Here is a 17205-nt window from a genome sequence, read left to right on the forward strand (position 1 = left end):
GATGGAGAAAAGGAGGGTTGCAGAGCATCATACAGCATGAAAAGGAAAAGGAAGCCCGGCATCTGCCAGAGTGTCTCTCTATGTCTCTAACTCTTATTTCCTCACAGTGTACATCACTTACACATCCTTAGAGTAAAACTAAAATTAAATGAAATTCATAAATTACAAGCCCTGTATTTGATTTGGGAAAAAAATCAAACAAAGAGTGAATTTTTTTTAAATCTTATCATGGCACCCCCTGTCAATACAATACAATCTCACAGTAGCTCACAGTGACACTAGCTAACAGACAAAAAGAGCTACAGACCTTGAACTGCAACCCACATTAGCTTATTACTGTCTTATCTACAAACATGGGTACACACTGTATCTTGTGTTGCACCATGGCTTGTTAAATGAACTTCCTAACATACATCAGCGGAAGGAAAAATGCACTTCTAGCATCATTTTACAAGCTAATGAGCTCAACATCTCTAGCACTTTGATCAGCCTAAACCATCACTCATTGGTCAGTTTAGATGCTGAATAGCATCATCTTCATTCTTCAATAGCACCACTAAAAAATGCTGTCGGTCCATAGATTGGTAGTTATGAGCAGATTAAACTACCAACATACCTGCCCACCCAGAGGTTTTGAGGCTAAAAAAGCATTTCTGATGCTCCAAGGACTCATTTGCTTCCTTTCCATATTAACATATTGTGGTTATTAATAATAAATAATTTTAAAAAATGCTTCTCTCTTAAGAGATGGCTTTTGTGATTTCATCTGGATTTAAAATCACCTTCAGTAATGACAAGAAATGGGTTGATGCAATATACTCTGCCTGACAAGACATACTGTAAAAATTAATAATACTGATTTTGCAATAATAATAAGTTCTAAACAGCCAGCTCTGTTTGTGTGTTGTGAGAAAACTGAAATGGAAAGCAGAAGCCTGTCAACATCTAACAAATAAGAAATGTCCCTTTCAATGTTCAGTCCTTCAACCAGCACAGCGGGGTGAGAGTATCGGCCTCTATTAGAGCCTGTGTGTGACATTGGGATGTTTTCCTTTTGTGCAAATTATGAGCAGGGAGCAAACTGTTGCTATGGAGACTGTAGTTAGTGATGCGGTGGGCCACACCAACTAGTGTGGAGAAGAGGACTAAGCTGAACATACTGAGAGGATCACAGAGTACACAAGCTATCACAGCCACTCACACACACACACACACACACACACACACACACACACACACACACACACACACACACACACACACACACACACAGGCCAAGACTCAGGAAGGCAAATAAAAGGCTTTCACTGATATATATTTTTCTCTCTGAGTCAGGCATTTTGAATACTAATTTAGTGTGGTCACATCTGAAAGCTTGGATGAAGTTTTTTGAACACTCAGGAAAAGAGGCAGAAGAGTATGTCATTCAGGCTGCTACAGGGAAAGAGGGATGTGGGTTTGCTGAGTGGAATGAGACGCCTGCCTGGGAATAGCGGTGATCACATCTCACCACCCTTACCTGCCATCCCGAGTTGTTATAGTGCTGAAAAAATGGTGGACAGATAAATATATGAGTACAATGAGAGCCCAGACTGGTGAAAGAGTAGACATCAGGATGGACAGATCACTAATTTTCCAGAAATAAACTGATGGGGGAGAAGGGCAGCAAATAGCAGGAGAGGACAGAGAGGAGGCTGTTACCTCTAAATATAGTCTGTGCTGGAAAAGCCACGTTTGTAAAGTGTGTGTCACTATTTGCTAGTGAGTGTCATTTTTGTCTTCTATCCCCGTGTACCCACTATTGGCCTCCACTGACAACCACAACAGCAGACAGCCAATTCAATTCAATCTCTGTCTGATTGGAGGGAACAGATCTGATTACCTCTCATAGAAGGCACACACACACACACACAAACACACACACACCACACACACACCTCAAAATACCGTTGTTTGTGCTATAAGATTCCCCAGGGAAAGATATCAGAGTAAATGGCTGCGGTGATTGTGCCAGATAGACTGGATGTGTGCATAATATCCACACGAAGAAGATAATGTGTTTGCTAATCACACACCGGAGACAAGCAAACACACACCCACACACATCCACGCGCTCACACACAAAGGCTAACAGCTGCACAGCTATAACCCTTAACCACTCTTTTCATGCCGCTGGCTGCCAGCTCCACTGTAGAAACACCCTCCCACACGTCGTCAGCCAAATCCCATTGTGGGAGAGTCGTGATTTTGTCAGAGTTTTGATGACAGTTGACTGCGTGCGTTGACAGCAATCGGAAGTTATTATAACTTGTAATCATAATCTGTGTCACATCATGAAAGACGGACAGGACTCAAAGAACGTTCTATTTGAATGTTTGATGATGTTATGAAAACAATACTGCTAATAAAAAAGAAAAAAAAACTTCATCTGTTGGCCAGAGCGGGAGATAAATCCCAAAACACACCAGACAGTGTTGCTACATTTACAAGAAGAAATGAATAACATCCAAATGATTGCTGATCACCTGCCAATGTGGCTGCTCGGGTAGACAAGCTTACCAATCACAGCTTCAATTTACAAACATTTGGCTAGCCTTAAATATTCATTCACAACCATGATAATATCCATATATATTGTTACAACAATACAGACATGTTGCCTGAATACCAGCGTAGGATTTCACTATTTTGAGCTGTATCTTTATTCATGCTTTTGTTTCGTTATGTCAGAATAGAGCCACTGTAGCGGCTGAACTCCACGCTGCATCGACTGTGAATAAATACTGCAGACTAATTGTTTTTCTATGTTATACAACTGGACTAAATTAGACTACTGTAAAATAAGACTACTGTTTCTCAGCCAGCTTGTTAACAGAGCGATCTTTGTACTCTGTTTTGACTAGAAAATAGAGATCCTCTAGAGGGTGAAGCAAAAGCAAAGCATACGTTCATTAAGCATGCTGTAACAGCTTAAGTGTAATCATATTAATTACACTACATTTGACAAAATGCAGTGTTGCTGAAATCCTACATTGTGAATTCAGAATGATTTGCTTGCACGGTAAAAGTAGAAAATGCAGTTCAATGGGCCTCATGCAAAAACATTTTCATATTTTTATCCAAAAACTTTTCTCTGTGAGGTTTGCTTGTATGAGTGTTCCAAGTCAGATTCAACAAACTCTCTTAACTGCCAGAAGTTTTCATAATAAATCACTCGGTTCAGTCTGATGAATGTCAACTGTTCATGCAGAGGTGCGTGTTCGTGAGATGTGATCAGTAGCATAATCCACGCCGCTAAAACTCCATGTTCCGCAAGTTTCATTCACAAAAAAGTTCCCTAAGGTTAAAAACACAGCGCAACATCAAGTCCTGTTTTCAGAAATCAGAAGACAAACACATAACAAATTTAGGAGTGACAGTAGGAGACCCAAGACAATTAGAAAATATGAATCCAGCTAACGTCATCAGAGCAACTCTGCACTGTGACAGAACTAAAGAGGGAATACTTTGATGTCAAGTTAGATGCTAAAAAAAACATCTTTCAAAAGAAAAGCACTCCGTGATGGGAGGCGGTATAGTAAACAGAATGTACATTTTGCATTAAGTTAATCTTACTTATATATTAAACTTCAAACTATCATATTTAAACTCAAAGTGAATTCAGATTAGGACATTATTTCTCCCCAGTGAAGAAAGGCAGAGATGTATCTATTCATGACACGTACAACAGGTCTGGACCACTCACTCCATAGAAAATACTGGGTACGAGAAAACTGATTAATGCCACAAATGCTCTTAAATCACTCGTACGTGCATTTTAAGAACATATCTACTCGTACAGGTGCTTCTTGCATGAGGTCCAATGATTCCCCCTGCAGTATGAAGTGCATGGTTCATCATACTTCATTAACAAGGTGGGCACTGAGATTTAAAAGTTTTAAGTAGGGACAAAAATGTCTGCAGCTGTTGGGATCTTCAAAAATGTCAAATTGGCTTGTTGCTCTAATTTGACATTCACATAAAAGTGTTTGCATTAGCAGACTGTCAACTCCATGTTTTACTGATAATGAAGAATATGGTTGTTTTGAATCTCATATATTTCCTTTTGACAGTTATACTAATTAACAAACATCCACTCTAGACATCCTACTGGAGTCTGCTCATCTCCTTGCAGTAACTTCAAGGTTGCAATTGGCAGATGTCTTGTGAGAGTCTAAATATTGTAGGTGGTCCGCCCTCTAGGGGTCCCCAGATATGTTGGATTAAGAAAATATGACAGAAGAGAAAACATATTTCTGCTGTATAGACTGTTTAACTTTCTGAAATCAGTAAAATACTGCAGTCTAAAAACTGTTCAAATTAAATAATCTGAGAGGGGAAGACTACTCTTTGGCTGAATCTATATCTCATATCAATGAGTTCTGTGTTCAGAGCTCAGAGAAATATGCAACCTCCTGATGATGGGCCTCACAACCCAAAACGATTTGGAGCCAGTAATGTAAATCAACTCCAACATCAGGTTCGTTATGATTTGCAGGTACACAAGCAGAAGAGCAGGATGAGGGAGGCGGGAGGGGGGGGGTGAAGCGAGACAATCAGAGAGGGATAGAGAGGTAGTGAGATCTAATCTTTCTGGATTTACTGTGGATTAACAAAGACTATTATACTTCAAGAATTGAGCTCAACCAATGATACTGACTAATTCATTGTCAGAGGAAGCAGAGAGTCGCAGTTATTCAGCTCAGGTCATGTAAATGCTAGAGGTCGAAGGTTATCTCTACCTTGTCATGGTAATTCAATAAAAACCTTCTGGTAAAGAAGAAAAGTGCTCTCAGAAGAATGACCCCTGAGCTCATCAATGCAACATAACTGTATGTACAAAAAAAACCCCACACACACGTGCACACAGTCCCACAGATACAGAGCCAGGCACACATCATCTGTGATTAATGTGTGACACACAGCAGTCCTTTTCATTACATTCTTCTCCACAGAACTGTGAAACAAAGGCCTGAGATTAAACAGCTCTCCTTCACATTGACTCATTAGTCTCTCTCACTCTCTCTCTCTCTCTTTGTGATCAGTCTCTCCTCTGTGTCTCACTCATCCAGGGCAAGGTCATTTAGGAGTCAGAGCAGTGGGAGAAGAAGGAGGAGGAGGAAGGAGAGGAAAGATATTAGTGGAGTCAGGGAACTATCCTGCAGGGATTATCACAACAGCGAAGCTGCCATTTACACTCTAATGATGATCGGCTATTCAGTGGATCTATTTTCATTCAAATACAGCGACTCAAAAGAGACAGTGACTAGGGGACTGGACAGAAGCAGAGACGTGTATGTACAGTGTGTACACAGGGGTTTCAGGTCATACACACACATGAAGCTCAATAACAGGAACATTATCAAACTTTCCTATTCCCAGAGCACGCTCATTGCTTGTGTGTGGTATATGATTGCATTTGACTTTCATCATGCTGCTGAGTGTGTGTGTATGTCTGCGTGTGTGTGTGCGCATGTGAGTACATGTGTGTCTGTCGGAAAGAATGACCCAGATCAGAACAGAGATGAGTACTAGCTGAGCAAAGTATATGTAATTTTACCCATTTTAAAAAAAGAGATGCAGACAGAGACAAGGTGTGTATGTGTGTGTGTGTGTGTGTGTGTGTGTGTGCGCGCGCATGTGCGTGTGTGTGTGTGTGTGTGTGAGTGAGAGAGGAAGAAAGCAGAGAGGAGAAGCTAAAAACCCTCAAGTCTGAATGCTGAAGGCAAACCATTCATCTTTCCTCTCATATGCTCTTCTGGGCTTCAATCCCAGTCCTAGTGTGTGTGCATGTGTGTGTGTGTGTGTGTGTGTGTGTGTGTGCATGTGTGTGTGTGTGTGTGTGTGTGTGTGCATGTGTGTGTGTGTGTGTGTGTGTGCATCTCCCCAAATATGGAGAGCCGTCTGAATGATGAACATGATCTCCATTGCAGCAGAACAATACTGTTTCTAAATAGGACATGAGAGGCATTCAGCCTTCCCTCACACACTGTGTATGAGGAACCAACGCTTGTTTGCAGGGGCTGGGGCGCACCATGTGCAATGATGCATCTGCCGCAGATGATAGTGAGTGTGTGTCTGTGTGTAGTTGTGTGTGTGTGTGTGTGTGTGCATCCATTAAGTGTTGTTCCCAACGGTGTCCAGAGTTTTTGCTACATCAATCAGATGCTTATTCAGAGAATGCTAGGCGTCTCTCTCACAGTCGGGCAGGTGGCACCAAGCAGCTGGGTGATGGCTGCCAGTCTGGCCCCTGGCATCACCTCTGCTCCGAGATCACCCAGGCCTGCTCTCATACACCTGCTAGCTACCTGCCTCTGGAGCTTTTCACACCTGGATCTGTTTGCTTCTCACCAACCACAACATCCCTGCACCTGTTTGGTAGCAACCTATTGTACCGTGATACCCCCGCACCTGTTAATTAGCTACGAACAACAGCAGCCCTGCGATCTGTCGTCTAACCCAAATCCATCTTCGACAGCAAATCAACACACAATTAATAAAGACAAAAAAACAATAACAAAAAAAACAACAAAGGTGTGTTTATGTATACCAGTGTATGTGTGTACCAATTGTCTTTTTACCAGTGCTGAGGGTTAGAAAGTGATGAGTGATTTGAATTTCAATACTTCATTCCAGTAATGCAGTAAGAGTGTACCCAAGGAGGACAAAGTGGTGATTGGAGCAGACTTCAATGGGCATGTTGGTGAAGACAACAGAGGTGATGAGGAGGTGATGGGTGGGTATGGTGTCAAGGAGAGGAATGTGGAAGGACAGATGGTGGTGGGTTTTGCGAAAAGGATGGAAATGACTGTGCCGAATATGTATTTCAAGAAGAAGAGGGAGTGCAGGAAGGTACACGCAGGTGGACTATGTCTTATGAAGGAGGTGCAATCTGAAAGAGATTGGAGACTGCAAGGTGGTGGAGAACGTAGCTGGGCAGCATCGGATGGTGGATTGTAGGATGACTTTGGAGATCAAGGAGAGGAAGAGAGCGAAGGCAGAGCCAAGGATCAAATGGTGGATGTTGAAGAAGTTGTGTGGAGTTCAGAGAGGAGTTAAGACAGGCGCTGGGTAGTAGTGAAGAGTTGCCGGATGGCTGGGTAACTACTGCAGAAGTGGTGAGGGACACAGCTAGGAGGGTAGTTAGTGTGTCATCTGGACAGAGGAAGGAAGAAAGGGAGACTTGGTCGTAGAATGAGGAAGTAAAGGAAAGTTTCTAAGAGTAGTGCAGGATATTAAGAGGGCAGTGTGGCAGCGGTGGGGTGTGCGGTTGGAGTGACGAAAGGGTTCAAGGTGGTGATGGGGGTAAATCAAGCATCAGCTCTGAGCCCTTTCTTGTTTGTAATGGCGATGAACAGGTTGACGGACAAGATCAGGCAGGAGTCTCAGTGGACTATGATGTTCGCGGATGACATTGTGATCTGTAGTGAGAGTAGTTAGCAGGTTGAGGAGAGCCTGAATAGGTGGAGGTATGCACTGGAGAGAGGATGAATTAAAGTCAGTAGGAGCAAGATGGAACACATGTGCTTGCGTGGGAAGGAGGACAGCCGAATGATGTGGATGCAAGGAGAAGAGGTGGTGAAGGTGGATGAGTTTAAATACTTGGGGTCAACTGTTCAAAGTAACAAGGAGTGTGGAAGAGAGGTGAAGAAGTGAGTGCAGGCAGGGTGGAGTGGGTGAAGAAGAGTGTTAGGAGTGATCTTCGACAAAACGGTACCAGTAAGAGTGAAAGGGAAGGTTTACAAGCGGGTAGTGAGACAAGCTATGTTGTATGGTTTGGAGGTGGTGGCACTGGCTAAAAGACAGGAGGCGGAGCTGGGGATGGCGAGTTAAAGATGCTAGGATTTTCATTGGGAGTGACAAGAATGGAGACAAATCGAGAGGTGAGATTGAGATGGTTTGGACATGTGTGAAGGAGGGATGCTTGTTATATTGGGAGAAAGATGCTGAAGATGGAGCTGCCAGGTAAGAGGAAAAGAGAAAGGCCAAAGAGGAGGTTTATGGATATGTGAGGGAGGACATACAAGTGTTTGACGTGACTGAGGAAGATGCAGAGGACAGGAAGAGATGAAAACGGATGATTGGCTGTGGCAACCCCTAACGAGAGCAGCCGAAAGAAGATTTCCAGTAAGGCAGCAATCAAACATTTGAGATACTGACCCGCTGAATATATTGTATTACTACATTACAGCTACAATCTCAACAGAATTACTCTACAATGTCTTGAATTTAAACCGGTATTATTATTTTAAGGGCAAGTTATCATACATTGACTGATGGCTCCTCCTGTTAGGAGAAAGTACAATATGGCAGAGGAGGCTGGATGCTTTGATATGTGGAGATACTCATTATTTTAATGAATTTATGGTATGTAAAAGGTAAAAATATCACTGTAAAATGCGTTAAAAGCAAAAAATACACATTTGTTTCCAGGCCAGAATCACATGTTTATAGCAGTGAACTTGAAAAGCTTCTATTCTTGGTTTTTGGCTGGGTGTGTAGTAAATATCACAGAAAGTATGCCTCCCATGTCTGCAGTATAATCAATGTTTTTCATGCAATTTCTAAACAAGATACCAGCAACATGCAAGACTATTCATTAGTAACACAGAAGTAATGAGTAAATTAGTTTTCCTTTCCTGTTTTGAGTAAGTAGATTAGGCTCACTACAACTTCGAATGTGTTACTAATTACTGATTACTCTAACTGTAGACCAGGTGTGATACTGTACCTACCTTTTCTCTTGGAGTCCCGTCTGACACTGCTGGGCCTGACCGCTGGCTGTAGCTCTGTCTCTGTTGACATCCTCAGGCTCCAACTGGGCTAGACTCCGCTCCGCTTGGCTCCGCTGGGATCTGCTGGGCTCCGAGGGTCCAGTTCACAGCGTCAGTGCCGACTGTGCGTGTGTGGGCGCCGGGTGTGTGCGTGGAGGCGCCAGGTGTGTGTGTGGGCACACAGGCTCATGGGAGAGGGATGGGCTTTAGCCCTGACACAATATCCCACACACACCCACAGAGAGCTGTTGAGAAAGAGAGGAAGAAAAAGGTTTGCTTCTGTTAGGTTGTGTTTACTCTTGGCAGGCATACCGAGCAAGAGTTCTCAGCAGGCATGAGAATGAGCTTGTTTCTGATCGGGGCCTTGAGTAGATGTTGCCCATGGTAACAGACTGGAGAGACCTGCTCTGCACTTCCTGCTTCTTTTCGATAAAGTGTCTCAGCAAGGACACTGCTTGAAGAACAATCCCACCTCTCCATACCACTTCCTTCTTCAATAATGATCATTCAAATTGAAAATGTTCATTTTACAAAATATCATTTGGTTTACTATAGGTTAGGTCTTATTTTCATATCTTATTTTAGTTTTAGCTGTAATTTATATCAGTTATTGTACTCACCAAAATAACTGCTAAGATCTGAGAACAAGGTGACATCTCTACAATGAAGTCTGAAGGTGCAAGAAATATGAGCACGGAGAAAGGTTGTAAACAAGCCAAATACTATAACTAGATTATCTAAACTGCTTTTTTGGAGGTAAAATAAATGTGAGAGCACCTGAAATTATGAGAAAATCCCTCATTGCACAGAAAAACTGAGCACATAACTACAGTAAGAACTATAGTTTAGTTAAACGAGGAAGTCAAGTTCTAAACTGCGATGGATCCTAACAATGTATAGTTTCAGGGATAATTTTACAATTTTCTTCTTTTTCTTCTCTAAATAAGTTTGGGGTTTGTCTGATCATCTGACTGCTCATTTTCATGACCTCGTCTGACTTTTTCCAACAATGTCGGTGCACTCCCAGATCTTAGCAATTAACTTGGTGGCTTTAATATTACTATTATAACCAACAGGAAAGATCAACAAAACTAATAACACCCAGGTTGCATGAAATTGTGATTACACTTCAACTCTACTACCACATTCATTGCCCTTCCTGGGTCTTGTCCAGTGGCTGATAGGCCCCTCTGGCCCAGGCATTCTGTCCCTTCTTTGCCCATCTGCCGCTATTCTAATCTGAAGTGCTGACTGGCAGCGACAACTATAAGCTTAGCAGCCAAAAACACTCAGATTCGCACTCTAACCTTGTCTAGTGAATGCATGGAAACACACACATTTACATGCACGCACACACGCAGACAAGCTCCTTTCTTACGCTGAGAAGCTGAAGTACAAAGACGGCAGGAGACAGCTGCAAGTTGACATACTGCATAATGAATCTGACTACCTTCTGGGCTCCTCTTCACCTCTCCTCAGACTATCAGTCTTGACCTCTGTTTCCTTGTCCGTCTCCATCTAACACTAGCTGAGTGCAGACTTGAACAAAACGAAAAGGCTGGTGCTTCTTGGGGAAGAGGGAAATCTCTCTTATTCTCTTCCTCCCCCTCTCCACGGTGTTTCTGTGTGAATAGGAGGCCCCTGTAAGCCTCGGGCGAGAACAGATGAATTGAGAGGCTTTTAATTTGCTGCAGACAGAACAGAACAGAGTCCATTTAATTCTGCCAGCAGAGGCCATGTCGGCAAAATGCTGATAATATTCTTTATCTGGTCCAAACACACTGGAAAAGTGTGAGTCACTCCAATTACAGGCATTATCAGCAGCACTGTTCCACCAAATGGATGGAGAGAGAGTATGAAGAAAGAGGGGTTAGAGGGAAGAGAAATGAACAGAGTGGAAAGAAAGTGAGGGGTGAGGGAACATAGAGTGGGTGAGTACGATAATGAGCGAGGGGTAAAAGGGGAGAGAAAAAAACCCAAGGAAGTAAAAACAGAACAGAGAGGATGGAGTTTGAACGTCTTCGGCTCTAACCCCGAACATGTCCCCCTCTGTCCCCCTCTTCTCTTGCCTTTTTGTTCCCCGAATTCGCTCTTCTCCTCTCTAGCTGTGAAGTCTTTCAGGCAGCATCTGGAGCTTGTGTTTAAGAAAGGCGGTCTGTTAATCCTCGAGTTGGACTAGAAAGGAGGCAGTCTAGAAACCCCCTTACTGCCTCAACCCAGAAAATAACAGCTTTCATTCTACAACTACAAAAAACAAGATTCAAAGACACACTTCTGAGTGTATAACCAAAAATATATCAAGAAAAAAACTGTGAAATGAGTTCAAAGTTTAGGTTCTGTCTGCTGAATTGCTCCTACGAGAACATCACTCACTTAGTTGAAGAACCTATCCAACCATTGCAAACAAAACCTCTAGTCCACCCGTGAAAATGAGCAAGAAACAAGACTCTGAGCCTGAAAATGAAAAATCTGCAGCAGCACCAATCTACAGACGTCTCCAAGGCTCCAGACATATGGTTGTTCTCTCCAGAGACTCTGAGAAGAGTTCTACATCTAAGCTACACTCCCTGGAGGGGAGAACAAGCTAATTTCTCAAAAAAAAAAAAAAAAAAAAGTCCATGTCTAGCTTCAGCTGTACAAATTCCCTGCTTCACACACACACACACACACACACACACACGCAGATAATAGGAAAGAGCAGCACCATCAAAAGCCATCGTGAACACTGTAGTGGCGGGTTGACCTGGAATCAGCGTGCGAGCTAAAAGTAGCAGCAGAGTAGGATGTGAACATGGCTTAGTGTGTCTGGATTTAGACAGCAATCTGAAGCCATACCAGAGGAGACATGGAGCGGAGGAAAGGAGGAGAACGAACGAGCTGTAAATTGGACGTCCGTAAATGGGGCACTGCCAACAGGCGCGAGTGGGTGATGTGAGGATCTGCCTGTGTGTGTGTGTGTGTGAGCACTTCTCTATGTGCGGGTGTGTGTGTGTGTGTGACTTGATAAAAAGGATGCTGCCAACAGGAGCTTAATGCCCAGAAATCATCTGCAGCTACAGTAAAGTCTGCCAGGCGAATGGAAAGAAAAAAGAAAGAAAGAGAGAAAGGGGGAAAGGAGGAGGAGGAGGAGGAGGAGAGGGGGGTGCTGTCTCTCTATCCCCTCCTCTCTCTCCAACCTCCCACTCTCTCAGGGTAATTGTGTTCTGTCCATCAGGCTCAGAGTTAGATTAGCAGCTCCACTCATTCAGTTCTCCTGCCATCTGAATAATGACTAATCATAAACACCACCTCTCCACTCGATTTCTCACTACCTGTGTTCTGTCCATCTTCTTCCTCCTCCCCCCTCCCCCTTTAATAACAGCACTATATTATGATGACGCCTGCACCGAGTCCTTATCAGCAACATATTACTCCTATGAACTGTACTTGTTGTTGACTAACCATGACTGCAGGTAGTAAAGGTTATCCTGTTTTACATTCTGTCATAGTTCAGATGTCTGAATAGTAAATGAATAATCTTTCTTTTAACTGCATGCTGAACATGAACAATCAGACACAATCAAACGCTCCGAGTTTTAGAGACCCAGATTTTTAAATGCACCTTGAAATGTCAACACAAGCAAATCAGAGACAGATAAATGTCAATAAATGCCCACTCTATCTGGAGGAACAAAAGTTTACCTCAACAGCAAAAACAGAGAATAAAATTGTGTGAAAAAAAGAGAAAATATTGAAACCTACCAGTTTATGATCTGTAAGAGGAAAATCTACCGTAGCCACTAAACTCTGGTAGTTTAACCAACTGAGCAAGAATCAAAGAGCAGTGAAGTAAAGGAGAGGAGGAAAGGGTGAAAGATTAAATAAAGGGGGTAAAGGACAAGATGAACCAATCGGTGAATGTGTTTGAGCATGGGAGTTATGTGTATTCATGAGAGAGAGAAAGACAAGGAGAAAAAAAGACCTGAGAATATGAGTTTTGGGTTAAAGTTCAGTGTCACAGGCACATAACAGCTGTATATCACTGCACTTTGTCCAATACTCTTGTTAAGAGATAGACCAACATATGATTGATAGAGATGATGACATGCAACTGCAAAACAGACTGTTCAGGTGTGTGTGTGTGTGTGATATGAGCACTGATTGGCATGAAAACTTTAAATAACTTCCTCAATCAAACAACAGGCACGTGGATGATCAGTAATCTATTAATCATAAAAGCTCATAAAATATAATGATAACACCTTGACCTAGATGAAAGCTTCATTTAAACTACTGACGTAGGCTGTTTTCCAAACACCAGCGTAAAGAGGGTATTTGAGTCATAAATTAAATAATTCTGTCACTTAAAACCATCACTCCTGCTCTCTCGCTCAGCCTGTCATTCTTCATCAAAGAGCCAAATAAAATTCAAAAGAATAAACATCATAGACAATTAGATGAGACTAAATATGCAGGGAACTAAAAACAAATTTCAACCCATTACATCTGCAAAAAGGGCTGTAGCCAAACGCCAAGCTGAGGTCTTACTGGTTTTATTAAAGAATACGGGCATATACTGGACAGTATTGATCAGATGTGAACTGTACAGGTAGCCTGTTAACTGTAACTCCTTGTTGATAAATATTTGGTTTTGTAAGGGATAATATTAAAAGGGAAGAATGGTGAGAGAAACTGACGTTTACTGCACTTGGGGTGAACTTGCCAACTTGTCTGTATATATATTCTTGATTGATCAAATTCTTAACAGTGATAAACAATCAATTAATCATGAACAACCCTGGGGCTAACAAGTCTTGCAGAAGATTTGACATGGTTTTACCATGTTTTAGCTCAGTAGCATTAACTTGTAACTATGACCTAGAATAAAGAAACGGAACAAACTCCAAACCACAGAAACTTTTACATCACACTGAGGTTTTTAATACTGTACTATAGACAAATCCGGGTTGTTGGCAGAAGTCAGAAGTCTCACACTGGTGCCTCACTTGTAAACCCACATACAGTATAACACTGTAATGTATGAAAAAGGATCTCACCTTCTGGATGCTTTGCTAAGAAATCTGTCCAGGACATCCCATAAACACAGTTATTTGTTGAAAATATAGTCATCATATGAAATTAAAATAGGAAAGGTTATAATTTTATATTATCTTATACATATAACTAAATACATCCAAACTTTTCAAAGATCTTTTCTGGGCTGTGTCTTTATCAGCTGTGCCAGCAGTAAACTAACTTTGTAAAAAATAAAATATATTTTAAGTGTGTAAATCTTCATTAAATCCTCATATTTCAATCACATTCTGAGCTTCATGTTGACCAGAGACTGCTAAAGATCAAGCAATCTGCCTACAGATGGTGAGATGTCACCCCACATATCTTGTGCTCACATGGTGCTGAGTTTTCTGGCCAAGTGTGTTTCTCTGTATAAAGTGGCACATTTCTTCTGATTGCAAAGCAAGAAATCATGGAGTTTGATGATTTAAATCAAAAGCTAGCGAGTAATTTCTGCTGGGTTTAAGTCCACACAGCATTTTCACATTCAGACTGTGGAGGTCACACAGAAGCAGTGCATTAATCTAATATTTTCCCAAAGCCTGAGTCATAACCAATTTCTGACTGGTGCTTTTAGACTTCCACATTCACACAGACTACCTTCATCACTGTACAACAGACCCAAAACATCCCAACAGTGCTTTCACTATTAGTGTAATTGTATTGTATAACACAGTAACAGCAACGGTGCAAGAGTGCAACACGTGTTTGTATATATGTTCCAAAAGTATATAAGCAAGACTTTTAAAATGTAAAAATCTCTCTAGCCACCTGTACAACCATGTGTTGCATTTGCATGGTCTGGTTGAGGGTGGAGACTCTTAGGGTTTGACTACCACACAGGGACACAACATCATGAGTCAGTGCAGTTATCACCTGCTGAGAGGCCACTGTCGAAATACATATGATCACAGCTCAATACACCACAGTGCAGCTAAAGCCAGGCCGGTGGTAAAAAGGGCATTTTGACACTTATCTAAATAGCCATTACATCCCCATATTGCTTTAGCAGTGCTGCATTTCTGTCAATCTCTCTTGAGGTTGAAGCAAGAAAAATAAAAACTATGGTTACATCTGTGCCACATACAAACAACAGCTCAAAATTGTTACTGCAGCTGTCTAGTGGATAAAGCAGCAGCTATTGCAGCAGGCCTGGAGGCCTATAAGAACAGCAGTGCAGCTAGTTCAGCAGGCAGTCAGCCAGGCCACCAGCCAGCACAACAGCACACTGCAGGAGGGAAACATGGAAACACAGGGCTCTGAGCTGCTCTACAGTAGGTACTCCACATGGCTCCCTGCCTGCATGAATGACTAGAAGGAACATTCAGCAGAGGCCTCATCAGGAAAAGGTAAACATACATACACACACACACATACACTCTTTCCTACCCACAATCTCCTGCCAAAAATAGGATACCTCACAAGATGACAGTTTCACACGCACGTGCAGATCGCAAATTGACAAAAAAAAAAAATAAAAAAAAATGCACACACACATACAAACACACACGCCTCATATCATCTTCACCTAACCTATTTACAGACACGGGGCTGTAGATATCAAAGCGCTGCACTCTCTTTGGGGAATTCCTTCCTTTCTCATGTTTTAAGGGGAAATAGATGAAAATGAAACTCGTTCTCCCTGAACCTCCCTGGTGTGTGTGTGTGTGTGTGTCCTCTGCCTTGTTAATGTGCTAAAATGTAAATTAGTTCTCCTGCTCAACAATGTGTGTAAGTCTGTCTTTTTTATGCAGAGAGGAAGCAGTGGCTTTGCTGACAGAGTGTGGATATGCCTTTATTAACAAACCCGTTCTCTGATTCCACCTACCTGTCTGTCACTCATCTCCTCCTCGCTGCCTCCATCAACCCCACTCTACTATTCTACTACAACCATCTGCATCATTCTCATCTACTCTACAAACACATATAAAATACATTTGTTGAACTCTACATTAAGGGTGCAACTGATCATTTAGCAAGTCATGCTTTTATTCAGTTATGCTGCTGCCTTTCTCCTATTCATCTCCAAAGATCTGTTCTGATGGTCTTCCCACAGGCAGACCTGCTGCATGTTTTTCTTCATTCCCAACATTCAGCAACATGCGGAAGTGGAGCTGTAGTAGCTCCCCTCCTCTCAAAGACTGATTCAGTGAATTACGCTTGCTTGTAGTGAACGTAAGGAGGCACATGTCAGCAATGTGGTATTGGTTTTTCATGATCAACCAAGTGCACTACAAACACACACCAGACCGTCTGACCATCATTCCCCTGATCCTTCAGATACAAATATAGACAATCTTTACTTATTTTCCTGGAATCTTTACTTATTTAATTTTGTGCATCAGCAGTGGGTGAATGAAACAGGGGATGACAGCAGATACAATTTAGAGGATATAAGGTTTTGCAATTGAAGTTGAAAAATTACCTACTGTTTGCTCACATCCACAGCTTCACATCAACGTATTTTACAGTTTGGCCTGTTGCAACCAGTGTGTCTCCAGCAGCTGTAAAGCCAGGGGTCGCTCTTCTCTCTGGAAAGCCACCGTCACTGAGCTACAGTTCACTGTGCTGCTGGCCTGTTAAAAATGTCCACTCAACATGATTTAGATCCCCCACAGCCTCTCTGGACCCCCATCAGCAGAGCCGAAAGTGAGTTATGGATTTGCTACATCTGTGGAGTGCAAGAGAAGAGAGGAGGATTCTGGTGCATAAAAATAGAGCCAGAGCCTGCCGGAGCAGAAGACTGGGACTTAATGAGGGATGTAATCATCAATTATTCAAAACACTTAATCATGGTGTTGCATGATGCTGTTGCACAAACACACACGTGCACTTTGGCTAGACAATATATCGATATTATATTGATATCATCTTAGATTTTGGATATTGTAATATCATGATATGGCATAAGTATTGTCTTTTCCTGGTTTTAAAGGCTGCATTACAGTAAAGTGATGTAATTTTCTGAACTTACCAGACAGCTTTTCTATTATTTGCCTTTACCCACTTAGTCATTATATCCACATTACTGATGTTTATTTATCAAAAATCTCATTGTGTAAATATTTTGTGAAAGCACCAATAGTCATTGCTACAATATTGTCGTAATATCGATATCAAGGTATTTGGTAAAAAATATCATGATATTTGATTTTGTCCATATCACCCAGCCCCAACGTGCACATACACACAGACTTCAGCTTCTCAAACGGTGCCTCCAAAGGCATACACAAAGAGACAGACAGATGGATGAATAGAGATATAAAGAAAAGAAAACGACTGTTGCTTCACTGTGTGTGTCTGCATCATTTGATACGGACACAATGAACACACACAA

General features: G+C 42.0%; 1 protein-coding gene across 17 annotated transcripts in view; it reads right to left on the reverse strand.

Moving 5' to 3' along the window:
* Nucleotides 1-17205, reverse strand: part of dab1a (DAB adaptor protein 1a) — a 240938-nt gene that overhangs the window by 40836 nt on the left and 182897 nt on the right. For 16 of the 17 annotated variants that reach the window (XM_042417214.1, XM_042417213.1, XM_042417216.1 and 13 more), the window contains one exon: nt 8775-9058. In XM_042417214.1, coding sequence (XP_042273148.1) covers nt 8775-8844 — 70 coding nt within the window. In that variant the 5' untranslated portion in view covers nt 8845-9058. Of the gene's footprint in view, nt 1-8774; nt 9059-16297; nt 16540-17205 lie in introns of those variants that run through there. The other variant, XM_042417212.1, reaches the window with a different exon arrangement.

This window comes from Thunnus maccoyii, chromosome 7, assembly GCF_910596095.1.
Source record: "Thunnus maccoyii chromosome 7, fThuMac1.1, whole genome shotgun sequence".
Classification (NCBI taxonomy): Eukaryota; Metazoa; Chordata; class Actinopteri; order Scombriformes; family Scombridae; genus Thunnus; species Thunnus maccoyii.